Consider the following 14,265-nt stretch of genomic DNA (forward strand, 5'->3'; position numbering starts at 1 on the left):
GAACCATCTAAACCATTTTCAGTCCTGCTTGTCAAATATAACAAAATCCCATTGCTGGAATCACATCATGCTGTCAAATGCCTGTTGTATTCACAGAATGCCGTGGTCACTACTTTTAGGAAGTGTGTGCAGAATGTGTATCCCCCAGAACAGTTTTGGGTGCGTGTACAGAGCCAGTATGAGCGGGAATGGTCTCAAGGGAGTTTAGTGATGTTCAGTAGAGAAAATTCCTTGAAGAACTTTGAACTGTGTAAACTTTCACACCAGGATGTCATTGTGTGCGCTCCTTTAACATGTGCACATCAGAGCTGTGCTGAACTGAGTCTACGATGTAGTGTGAGCAATTCCCTGTGAAGATGTTGGTGCATTGACTTTGCAGGATTGCTTTTTGTCCACGTGCCCAAACGGCACAGAGCTTTGAAAATATTCATTTGTCCTGCCACCATCAGCAGCATTGTGCTGAATGCTGTAGGCAGATTGGTGTTCAATTAGAGGCACTTAAAACCAATGTGCTTTATGACAAGTGCCTCATGAGTTTCTTTGTTTAACACTGAAAAGTGAATTCTCCTCAGAGCTAAAAAAAAAAGAGCACAGAGGGTAGATAAGGTTGGTCGATATGACGATACATTCAAACTAGAGCTAAAAGGATTGTCAATTGTTTGACAGAAAATGAATCTGCAACTTTTTTAAATATTCTGTCTATATTACAATAGACTCAGTCTTTTATTTTTGACTGTAGATCAGATAAAACCAGCAGCTTTTGAAGTTTTGTACAGACATTCATGGTCCCCAAAAAATGTATGCCTTTGGTGACCCCCTGACTTTTGAACTAGCACACCATGGGGCTCACTTTCAAGTCAAGTCAAGTAAAGTCAAAGTAGTCAAACTTTATCTGTCCCCAGGGGGCCAATTGGTTGTGGTTTCGAGTGAAATGTCTCTGCAGCTATTGGATTGATTTTAAACATGTTTGCACATTCCCCCTAAATTGTAATCTCAGATCCCCCGAGTGTTCATCTAGCGCTGGTACAATACTTTGGTTTATGACCAAATAACTGCAAAACTAATGACTTTTCCATCAGCCTCAGCTGCACTGTGTTTATTAATTAATGCTCACATGCTAACATGCAAAACTAAGGTGGTAAACATGCTATCAACATTATGCATGCTTAACATCAGCATGTTAGCATTGTCAGTGTGAGCATGTTAGCACGCTGACGTCGGCATTTAGTTTAAAGAACAGCTTCACTGTGCCTCTACCATTAGTCTTTATCATCAATGTAATGCAGTACTTTAATTGTTCAATCATTATCATATTTTAACATACAGTATATTGTTATCACAATATAAAATGACCTACACAGTGTTTTGACATACAGCAGCACAACATTTGGACACATAAATCCGTCTCAACATTGTTGTTCAGATGTACCAGAAAACAACAGAGAAATAAACAATGTATGCAAACATAGGATACTTCATAGATCTATGGTGGCATATAAACAGGACAGTGATTGAGCACCATTCTACTTGCAGTCTTACCCATCAGGCCTGAGATCTGGTATCGGTCTGTCTAAAGAGAGACGATCACTGAGGTAGCCGTTGTATCCATAGTACTGGAACATCTTCAATGCCACCCGCCGGTTGTCCGGGCCAAGCTCCTGACCCCAGTGAGCAAACAGCGACGAGTCAGAGAATGATGTGTCCGCCTGACCGTCCTCTCCCTTCCCTGGAGTCTCTAGGAGGCACAGGAAGACAAATAGCATGAATATATGTCCAGGCCAAAGCTTTTTAAGCTACCAGTGAGTCTGTGCGTAATGTGACATTTAAGGGATGTGGAAAAATGATAGCAATAACATAATCACAGTATGTTAGCAGGTGAAATATGGTCTGTTATTTTCAGAGACTGATTGTCTTTTCACAGAAACACCAGGAGTTCATACTGTACACAGGACGAGAAGCTCTGGTGTCGTGGAAACAAACAAGTAAATCTCTTCCAGCAGCTGGCGGCATGTTCTGTAGCTACCCTTGCTCTTTGACCTACGCAGAGAGGAGAAAGTGAATCTAATTTCCCTGAAAGTATGCAACACACACAAGCCTTCTTTCATAATTAATCAAGTGGTATTGTGTGATCATCTTTGAAGTAAGTAAACTTTTCTCTCTGACTGTTTATGCACTAGAACGACTTTAGGGCTGAAACCTTGAGGGTTCAAAATGAGAGCAGTTCTGACTCATTTTATAGCTGAGCAGCACTGACAGCACTCAGAGCAGAGAGACGTCTAACAAACACACATTTAGTGTGACAAACAGTATATTACTTCTCGTGGAGCTTGTTCATAGACTCAGTTCATGTTCAGACTCCATAAAACACTGTTGGCATCTGTTAAAAATTCTGTCCTGCTTCCAAGAGGTCTTAATGCACTTCAGAGGCAAACTTCTGAGTGTGCTTAACAGTCAGGGAGCTTTACCACAGGCGAGTGGTATAAATGCAAAAATTACAGTATATAAAAGATACAAATGAAGTGATAGCATCATGAATAATACACAATTAATTTCCAAATACACTTGCATGATTCTGAAATTTAAGTGATCATTTCTTCTTTTGCATCATAAATAAAAACACATCACAAAATGCAGGTTCTGGTCCAGGTTCTTCTCATCTCACGCCGTGACTACTGAACCTCCCTCCTGGCAGGTCTATCTTCATGTGCCATCCGACCTCTACAGCTCATCCATAATGCAGCAGCCTGACTGGTCTTTAACCTTCCCAAGTTCTCCTACACTACCTGTGCCTGAATCTGCTTCAAGACACTGGTGCTGGCCTCCTGTGCCTGTTTGCTATCGTAGCTGCAACATGGTGGAACAAGCTCCCCATTGAAATCAGGGCAGCAGAAGGTCTTCACATATTTGGTCGCAGACTGAAAACCCATCTGTTTTGACTGCACCTTGGCCAATAATAAAATGTAAAACAAATATATACATAAATAAATAAATATTCTGTATGTGGGTTTGTCTCATTTAAAGCTATTTGCACTTGCACTTAAAATGGTTTGGCCTATTTGAAGCTAATGTACTTTCAAAATTCTTACTGTTCTGAGTTTGTATCCTCATGGTTGTTTGCACTTATCTCATCACTGAGTTTTAGTACCTGTTGGAAAGTTATGCAGGGTTTCAACAGTGTGCCGCAGTCAGGACTGAATATTGCAGAGCTTTAGAGTTATTGAACAGTGATATCTACCATCTGGGAACATATGGAGGTGTTGGTGAGAGGTTGGTGGTGGCAACCCAGGGAAGTTGAGAAAAATGTGGAATATTATTTCATGTACACCAAGATTGCAGATAAAGATTGTAAACTGTATTATTGTTGCCTCCTTGGAGTATATAGAAACAAGCTTAAATGAATACAACCTATACTACTGCAAACAGAGGGTGTTTAATTATATATTACATAATTAACTTCATAATAATTTATACTTAATTGAAAAGGATTTAGTATTCCACACCATGGATAACAATTGCTTATTGTTAATTAAAATGTCTGAGGAGGAACATGTCAGCAGGAAATTAAATTTAATAAAAAATAGGTGCTGGTATCATCAGTTAATAATTTCACTAAACAAGTATCACACCCCTGCAGCATATTGAGGCTATACAACAATAAAAAGAGACACATTTTATTATGTACTTTCAGTACTTCAGGTTAAGGCGGACAGACATAATGAACAGTTTTGTTTGTTTTCAGAGTAAAATGAAATGCAAGCTGTGAACAATGACAAGATGTATTTCTCTTTTACTATTTGTCATATCTGTGTTTTCTGCTGTTTTTGTTGCTATTTAAAAAAAAATCTCAAGTTTGAGAACACAATTATAATACGTTAAAACTGAAATGACATAGCGAGGAATAAACATAAACCAAGTGGCCTCAAACACCCAAAGAGGTAAAGAAAAAGGCTTCGAGTCCTCAGTGACACTGTAAGCAAAAGACAAGGTTAAGTGTGTGTGTACGTGTGTGTGTGTGTGTGTGTGTGTGTGTGTGTGTGTGTGTGCGTGTGCGTGTGCGTGTGTGTGAATGCAGTATGAATGTGTTTTAAGCAGATTGCCGAAGGATATACCTGCTCAGCACCAAACGGCAAACAAACACAGTTTAGCGACTAGCTTGGTTAGTGGAGACCAAAAACAGAGCCAAAAGGAAAGTGAATATTGGACTTCCATTCATTAGTTTGCTAGAAACACAACTCCAAATAAAGAATAATGTTGCTCTGTAACTGCTGGTCGTGTCAATAAGCAACTGCTTGCTAACAAGTTCAACATGTCAACTTAAGAGGTGACAACAACATGTAAATGTTGTGCTCAGAATCAGTTTCTGTTTCCGCAAAGTGGCCAAAATAAAAACGTTATTGCAGGTTTGAAGAAATTGTTCGAGCATAAGAAAATATGTTTTTGCTTTCTTGTCGAGAGTAAGATTAGAAGATTGACCATTCTCATGTCTGAGAGTTAAATACGAAGCTACACTACCATTATAATCATGAACGCTAATTCTGAAATTTTGGAAGAAGCTAATTAATTATTTCAAACTAAATTATTCAAGCACTTAAGAGCTAGGAGGGTGAAGAAAGGGTCTGATTCACAATTTACAAAAGAGCTGAAAGGAGTTGGGTTGCTTGCATTCCTAGTGGCATGCCGATACAGGGACGACCATGAAAACAAATACCAGTTAGTGTAGTGGTATTCATCTAGCCAAAATGAATAGCCGATTTAATGCAGGCCGACTTCATTTTGGCCCTGAGTACGCATTACGGCCGATCGTTACCTGTTCATGTTCGGTCCTGTGTTGGCTGTAAATGGTGAGGTACTGTGTAAAAATACTAACTTGTGTATTCAATTCCTTATTTCTTATGATAACGTATACATTTTAGCTAAGTAATGATGCTGATTACGAACTACCCGAGTGGCTAAAGTCTCTTACATTTACAGTAGCAAATGTAGTGGCTTACTGTATTGTACAAACACAATTATCCCTCTTTTATGCAGCACAATGACATTCCTGTATTTAAAGAAAACTAAGTGAATCATTATAAAATATAAAAGTCAGCTCTTGATAAGACAGTACTGTGGTTAGACTAAGGGCAGGATACAAGTTCTGTCAATTCTGGCAAGTAAGCCTGAAGTCCATTCATTCCACTGCTTGTGCTGGTGATTAATTAAGCCTTCAGAGACAGTTTCCATAGCGGTCAATCCCTAAAGCAGCGGTTGGTGTAGTTTGGACAGGGTAACCTTGGCAATAATAATAGTAATCTGTTTGGTATGTTGTTTCAGTGGTGCACACAGAGTAGATAGTTGACAAACATGCTAGTACAACCTTACTGAAATATGTCACATGCTTTGTTTTTCATTGATCACGTGATGTGAATTACTGTAAACTTTCTGTTTGGAGAGTGGTTTCCTCTCGAGTACACATTCAGTGAACTAACCTTGGTGCTAACTCTAGTAAAGCACAGCCAAATACCCGAGGCAAAAACTAGTATGTGTGCGAGTGTAGACAGGTGAAGTATTCCCTGAGCTTCACAGCAGCACTCCAGGTGTGTGTGGAGTGCAGCACTTAGTGTGCTTCGACAGCAAGGCAACTGAGTTATAGTTGTCTGCTAGCACAGTCACAGAGGAGAGGCAGAAGAAAAGAAATGCAACTTGTACACACTGACACAACTAAAATCACTAGAGACCAAACAAAGACACTTAGTAAAGAAGTCGCTGAAAGAGAACAATAAACCTCCAGGTTATACATGAACTACTTTTTAGAGACACAGCAGCACAGGTTAAATTATTAAATTTGCACCCATAAAAAATAGTTCACCGTGATGAAACTGCCCAACAAAGATTGTTATCAATTTATATTTATGCACCTCCTCCTGTCTGTGGAAAGGAAAATGTTTGGAATTTCAAACCAAATCATTATCATATTTACCAGCTCAGAGAACGCACTCCCATGAAACCCTAAATCACGGCGGTACAGATGTAGACTTTTGATAAAACTGCTGTAGGCCTGAATTTTTTACCTGCCTCTCCATACTGTAAGCTCTATTGTGCGCTGATAGGAAAGAGGGACGCATTTTTACGTCAAAAACAATTTTAGTGAAAATCGGTAAAAGGTTACAGCGTGGTACGGCACGGCTCTACTCAAGTTGACTCGCTCGTTTTTCGTGAGCAAAAGCTATGGATAGTACCTGCTACTTTTTTTAGTAGTTAGTAGTTTGGTTAGCGATGAAATTATTCATCCAGTGTCGTGTTGAAGATGATGTTACGGCAGTTTGTTGACATGTTGACATGGCGATCAGCTGATCATATAGAGAAAAGCACCTGGTACTAAAGGTGAGTCAAGCAGGGCAGAGGAAACACGGCTTGTTTTTTCACAGCATGAAAGCAACAGGTAATGTTGCAAAATGTACACTATATGTATATAAACATAACATATATACACATATATATATATATATGTATATGTATATATAGTTACTGGGTCTCCAAAGGTATGTAGCAATGTTTGGCAAAAAAAAAACCCTCATTCGTTTAAGGGTTAATGTAAAGAGTCACACTATTTCTGAACAGTTTAATATTGGGCTTGCATACCATTCAGTAAGCCAAACGAAGTTCACTTCTGTGCTTTGCCTCAATAATTTAGAGCCCACTTGCATCCTGACTGAACTCTCACTGAGAAACAGAGCAACAAACTCCTCACAATCACACGGAGAGTGATACTTTAGGCGGCTGCTGTAGAAGTCACAGGTAACTACAAACTTAAACTGACAAGCGAATATTGTTTTAATCAGATGCAGATCCCTGTTTGACCTTGAAACCAGACAACAATTTAAAAACAAGTCTGCATTTCTTTGTTCCACAGATTTCCCTGCTTGTAAATCCCCTCCAATTACAGCAGACAGTTTGCAATTTATCCTGAGTCATTTTGTCACTTTACATCCAAAATAATGAGAGCGGAGCATGAAGCCACATCATCAAACGCTGTGGTGCAGTCAAAACATTCATTGTATATTCAGTCTGACACCGACTGAGAGGGAGGAGAAGACCTCAACACAGACATCAGTCTGTAAAAGCAGGTCTCATCATCCACATGAAAATTCAAGCTACACTGGTGTTTCTACAACTCGATATCAAAGAAGCTGTCAGCTAAACAGGGATAAAGTATTTTTAAAACTTTTCACATTCAAGGCGGTTTTGACATTAGTGCAGAAAATCTCCTGCATGCTACCACAGTCACATTTAACATGTTTCCAAATGCATGACGTCATGCAGAGCAGCTCAAGACAACACAAGATCTTTGAGCTTCTTTTCCCTTCTTCTTATCTTGGAAAACGTTATATTAAATCACTTGAATAAAAGTGTACTTTAATAAAAATGTGAAGTGTTCCAATACAATTATATTCTTAAACAATGCAGATGTTTTGTTAAATGCAGACCAAGTAGATTGCACAAATTTAGTATGCCGCAATTGTACTGCACACTCTGACAGCTAAGATGACAATGAGTGTTAATTCAATAATATGGTTTATCTCCCTTCAGTGGAATTGCAATGTGTGATTGTTTTACAATGATTACAAGGAATGACCTAAAGTAAGAATTGAAGATCTTTGTGGGATTTAATGCATGACAGTGGAACACAGATAACCTGCATGTATATTGATATAGCTCAAAAATACTCTTCAACCATATTGCCTCTCTTACTGTCACACCTCCATGACTTGGTACACAGTACATGGACTGATAAGCACCTGACATGGCCTGCCCTATCATGTACAGTATGTCCTCATGGTCCACAGCACATATTACGTGTGACATTATGTGTATTTCACTGAGGTTCTGTCATCTGTTCAATACTTGGTCACATAATTAAAAAATAGTGTTTACAAAAATATATATATATTTTAAAAGGATAGCTTATAAATGTACAAGCTAAAATGGTTTATTTGGTCTTCTAAACGCTATTAGTTCCCTCAAAGTAAATGACACAATAAGACAGGGACACATAAATAGACTAAAGAGAATATACCAAGTAAGACGACGATGAGTGACAAAATACAGAGGGAGCTAAAGCAAACTGGATGATACAATGGACGTGTGTGTGTGTGTGTGTGTGTGTGTGTGTGTGTGTGTGTGTGTGTGTGTGTGTGTGTGTGTGTGTGTGTGTGTGTGTGTGTGTGTGTGTGTGTGTGTGTGTGTGTGTGTGTGTGTGTGTGTGTGTGTGTGTGTCTTGTGTGCGATCGAAATAATGGATGTGCGAGAGGCGTAGACTGAGGCTGTGGAGTAATACAAGACGTATCGTATATACATCTAATCTTGAATACACCTTACATTTTGTTTTCCGTTTACGGATAGAGGAGAGAGGGAGCAAGAGAAAGAGAAAGAGAGAGAAGTAAATGAAAGCCAACAGGACTTTCTGGTAAGTCAGCATTACTGAATGGAAAAACAACATCCCTGACATGCAAGGTGGAACAACTTCGCATATATCTGCCACTATACCACCAAATCATCACCCTGGAAGGAGAACTGATTCCACTCATTAAACCTCGAGTGAGTGGAGGTCAATAGTATCATCAAGCAAATAACGTTCAAGCTGTTTGCATGTATATTTTGAAATAAATATTATATATGTACTGTATATATATATACACACACACTGTATATATATATATATATATATATATATATATATATGTATAGCTTTAACATTGCAAAAGCAACCTATGAAAACATGCCTGTGTCAAAAGTATACAAAGTAGTTTTATTTCCAACAGCAACTCACAGTGACATGGCTCCACTTCACAGTACTCGCATAAAAGTAGTTTGTAGAAAAATAGACCAATTTGCATTTTTTAACAGCTTAACACAGATGGTTCCTCTCTACTACATCTCTCTCAAATACACTCGTGTAGCTTGTTGTGTTTTTTTTCCCTTCTGAATTGCAGGTAAAGAGACGGGTTGAACTGTGATAGAACTGCTCTTATTTTACAGCGACATACAGAAGCTGAGTCATGCTTTCATCTCGCTCTGTTCCTGCCTTCACCATTTTAGCAGCAGGTAATAGGACAAATGGCTGGTAGGATCCTAACCCAAGCTAAATAACACAATCATATTACCCGTTTCATCTCTGAACTGGTTTCCACTGAGGTTTAGAATCAATCGTCTACAGTCTAGACTACAGACTAACGGGTGAACTGGCCTCAGTGCTCTTTTTCAAACATAGACATTTATATAACTGCCTTTGATCTTGGTATGCTGTAGCTATTGTTAATGCACTCTCTAGAGATAATAGGATGATATGGTGTGAGCATAATTGGATGCAAATATCCCTCAAACCAGACATAAAATAGGGTACCCATCAGATAATCCCTCAAAAATGAAATCGGCACCACATTTAGTATTTACTGCATCTAGTTGGCCTGCAATTCTTGCCTTAAATGTCAGATCATGAATACATTCATACATCCATTACAAATAACCCAGTTGGTTTTTATCAGAGGAACTTTCTATTCATGGACAGGTTTTTGTTAACCACAGCAGTGGTTGTTGCTTTGGGTATTATTACTAAAAGCCATGCATTAAATTCCATGTTGTGCCAAGATGTGCAACATGTAGCATTTGGCAAAGACAAATGAGCCAAATACAGAGAATCAATAAGCACAGCTTTTCAACACGTTTTGGTTTTGTAAGAAGTCCTTGTGACAGTGACAAACCCGCAGAGAATTATCACTCTGCAGTTCCTCTGAGCTCTATAGAGCATTTAAGCATCTTTCAGCTCACTGTTTTGGTTTCCTGGTCCACAAATTGAATACAATACAGTTTTGTTTCACTGCTCCAGCAGCAGCAGGCAGATGCTTCCAGCTAAAAAACTCTGATAAACGCACTTTACTGTCGGCTACCTGCCCAGCAAAAACAGCACAAAGTTAGCGACTAGTTGGTGAACAGATATTGGACTTACATTCATCTAGTGGCTTGAAGCTTCAAATAGCTTAATATAAAAGCTAAGGTTGTTCTGTGTCTGCTAGATGTGTAAATAGGCAACTGTTTTACTAACATCTTGTAAAAGATCAATAAATGCAGGTTAAATAAACTGATACCTGCTGTTAAAATAGTCCAAAAGAGGGGAAAATAGGATTATAACCTGTAAGTGAGGTGTGTTGCAGATGTATGTATGGGTTACTAACAAAAGTACTCAACTCTTAAAACAATTGTGTTCAACAGCTGAGGTGAGAGTCAGTTTTTATGGTGCACGGCACTCTTGACATCCCGAGCGCCACCAGTCTACCTACGCACTCACATAAAAGTGTATCAAGAAGAAGATACTTGTGTTTGCAGAACACGGCAGCTCTTACACACTGACTGTGATCAGCTGTGCATGCTTATGCAGCACAGTCACAGTTTATATGTTATTAATCCTCTCTCGCAGTAGTCCCAACTCTGTCACAGTAATTACAGCTAATAACCAATTAGTCTGTTTATTGGCTGGGAGGCTGAGTCCACCACTGTATAGGTGCTGTATGGGCCTCTGTGACTGGAGGAGAGGGAAATTCTCTCATTAGGACGCATCAGTAGATGGCACGTCACACTAGCATTTCCTCTTGAAAGAGGAGAGGGGTTAGTGGCTTTGTCTTTCTCTTTGTTTATTCCCATGAGGGAATATGCAGTGGCAGAATTTAGTAGGAGGGTCATGTTTACTTGCAGCTGCCTTTGTCTTCTCTACCCCTTTTGTTCATTTCTCCTCATTAAACTGTTGAGATCACTTGTGCCCTTCAGAAGGGTACAAAGCCTTTTTTGTGCTTTTTCCTCCTTTAGGAGAAGAATTCTCCTCTAGAAATGCAATGTCATTATCACTGACAAATACTGAACAACTAACTAGCAGCAATGTTTTGAACAGCAGCAGAAATTATGAGACAGCGGCGACGTTATTTGATATCAAGCTCTGGACATTTTGCCGCATTTCTCATTCCCACTGTTCCAACTTGAAAGCTAGATTTGCTATTTAATTAAATTCAGTCATCTGAGATGCCTTTTCTGTAACCTTCTATCAGATCTGACTTCCTCAGCACTGAGCCTGTGAAAAAGAAAAGTGCTTCTTCACGGTATCTTTTCACTTTTTTATCTTGAATGCTTTATCTATGCCGCACGCTTAACATCATTTGTCCTTTACGGGGGTTGTTTTCTTTATAAAGTGGAGTCTGAGGTGTATGCTCCTCTCCTGAAAGCACACACTAGCGTAGGAAATAAATGAAAAATATTTAATTCACCTGAGAGCAGAGAAATAAACTGATGTGACGCAAGGAAAGGAAAAAGTACAGGGTGAAGAAGGCCCTTAATCCATCATATACTGCATCTATTTTTTGAGCGGATACAAATTATTTACTGGCAATAATGTGTTATAGTATAACTACTTGAATTTCTCAACCAAGACCAATTTGTCTTATATTTTTCCATCAAACCAATTTGCTGCTTTTGGGACTGTGTTTCATAGCATTCATTAACATTAATTACAATAAAGGGAGTCAATCTCCATAGACCACCATGTTAAAATCCCCAACTTTACAACAGAAAAAAACATGTTTACTGCTTCTATAGCTAATTCCACCCACTGTTTTAATTAACCTATATTAAGGCTTAAAGCTATGCATTATTAGGGGCGTGGTTGCTTTAAGTGACAGGTAGGTGCCATCTCACATGCTGATCTGCTCTGCTGCATCACTTGGCCCACCTCGACTCTTCCAACGATACACAGTTTTGGATTAGCCAAGAGTTACATGGTGGTGTTCACTGCCAAGATGGCGACGGCCTGAGCACTCAATTTGCCAAGAAAGTGACTGCTAGTGGCGCTAAATGAAAAGTCAGAGGATCGCCAAAGTAAGTAGGATTAATCCTCTTGGGACTGTAAATGTTTGCATTATATCTTTATCCAACAGAGATATTTAAGTTTGGACCAAAGTGGTGAAACCACCGACTGACATTGACATCCCCACAGCCATGCATGCAAATGTTGCTAAAAAAACAAAAGGTTTGTGTTTGCCTGCGTTTATGTGACAAACAAAAAGTGAAAAACATAAAACGGACACCTTTTGTGTCTTTGCCTTTTAATTTTTTTGCTCATACAGACGATGAGATTTAAATTTAAAAGGAAACAGTTCCCTCTCTTTATCCTCAGATTAAACTATAGGCTTTAAAAAATAAACACTTGACTGAGGAACAGTTTATGAATCAATATCAAAGCAGGTTTGGCTTTAAAGAGCAAGAAGTCAAGGTCTGTCAGTGATAGTTATATCATCATAAATTATTTGGCCTTTGGTGAAATAACTAGACGTATGCAACAGACGGCCTGCTGAGTTCTCAGAGAATTTCTAGTCTTCTATATTTAACTATTCCTTTCTAACAATGCAAATAATACCAGCCAAGTTGTTCACCTACAATGGCACCAATCCACAAAGACGTTTTCTTTTAATGAATAGGAAAAGATCTTAATAAGTTTTAAAGTTTCTGACATACTGTGTTCAATATTTCACTGATAAGTAGTAACAGAATCTTTAAAACACTGATCAAATGTGTCTTGTTCTCACCCACTGCATGTAGAAACAGAACTCTCTGCTCTGTATTAATGAAGTCTATATGGATTTGGATAGCAGACAGAGACATCTAGTATTTTATTTTATGTTTTGTTTTTGAACATGGCCTCTGGGGACAGCTGGTATGGGGCATATATCAATTATTCAGGTGGAGAGCTCCTTGATTTTTCAGTGGGGGAGTATTGAGGGAAATAAGGCACAGGTCACTTAAGAACCGTAGCTATTGTGAGAGCTTCTATTAAAAGAGCTGCTCATCTCCCGGGGTTTTCTCAGTGCTGATAGAAGAACTGACAAATGGTACACGGACACAAGAAAACTTTAACATTCATACTGTTTACACCACTAATAATGAATTAGAAGTGAACAAGAGAAAATGATGTTGTTACTTAAGTAACCAGCGTTTCTGCAGTAACCCGATTTCTGAAACATCATGGAATATGAAAAACTCGGCTTCTGTAATAAGGTTAGGGAATCAGAGAAAACCTGATTTCCCTGGTTGGATATCTTTCTTGTAGCTATGTATATATGTTTCAAATACCCTTTTCAATGTATATGTGCATGACTTCATACAGCACTGCGGCAGGACTGCAGCCTTGAGATTAAAATAATTTAATCAAAAGTCTGACTAAAACTGAGGGTATTCTCTAGGCGTCCACACAAGTCTTCCACAGGTTCCAGTTGTCTTTTTGTATTACTCAGACACATTCAGACTGTAAAGAATAGCTGTGCGCTCCCACTGCAGAGCCTGTTCCCTGACCCCCCAACACACACACCAACTCTGTCTCTTAAATATGACGATCATATACTACTAATTTACAACAGCAAATACGTTTGGAAAGAAACATGGATTACATCCTAAGCAACAGGTTGCAAAGTGTTGATACTGAACGTATTTGCAAATCATTCCCTGTAATGTATTTTGTTCCTTTTTTGACAATATCTGCTCTTACAATAGCTACTCGTAGCAACTAAAGCCGTATTACATTCTTTGTTCAAAGGCTTAGGCGCTCTCAGCAAACTTGAGCAAAGGACTGGATATTTCCCTTACTGTGGAATAAGTAAGCCATGCTTCTAAAATAAGGTCAGAGGTTAGAAAATAACTGACCTGCAGCATGTATACACTGATTTACAGTAAGCAGGTAACTACAGTGCATGTAAATGCAATCTGCAATGAGTAAGAGTAATCTGGTTTCTGGTGCACATGTAAACAGACTGAGTTTAAAATGTTATCTTGTGTGGCAGTTTGAGACTACAATTTAAAAATTATACACAGGATCTCAAACTGTAAACCACTAACATTAGTTTCTATACTAACACAAGATGACATTTTATTGATCTTTGGAAGGACATTAGGAAATACGTATTGCTTGCCACAAATCAACTGCACTTTCCTGTTTGATGGTTGCTTTTGACACAAGCACTCGTGTCCTAAGAAAACATCTCTATCAAAAGGATGAAACTAGTACTTTTGTTTACCCATTAGCCCAAAACCCTAAAGACACATGAGCATTTTGTTTGTAATTTGTTTTGATGAAGTATAAATAGCAGCGTATACTTGTGAATTTCTGGTAAGTTATAGCTGGGAGAAGACATCTCTGGAACAAAAAAGAATGGGTCAGTGTTATGGGTTCAAAGCCGGCAGAGCTAATAGTAA

General features: G+C 38.7%; 1 protein-coding gene across 1 annotated transcript in view; it reads right to left on the minus strand.

Annotated features, from left to right (window-relative positions):
• Positions 1-14,265, minus strand: part of galnt18b (UDP-N-acetyl-alpha-D-galactosamine:polypeptide N-acetylgalactosaminyltransferase 18b) — a 70,707-nt gene that overhangs the window by 40,228 nt on the left and 16,214 nt on the right. The window contains exon 2 of the mRNA XM_029428685.1: positions 1,540-1,735. Coding sequence (XP_029284545.1) covers positions 1,540-1,735 — 196 coding nt within the window. The remainder of the gene's footprint in view (positions 1-1,539; positions 1,736-14,265) is intronic.

Source organism: Cottoperca gobio, chromosome 3 (genome assembly GCF_900634415.1).
Source record: "Cottoperca gobio chromosome 3, fCotGob3.1, whole genome shotgun sequence".
Lineage (NCBI taxonomy): Eukaryota > Metazoa > Chordata > Actinopteri > Perciformes > Bovichtidae > Cottoperca > Cottoperca gobio.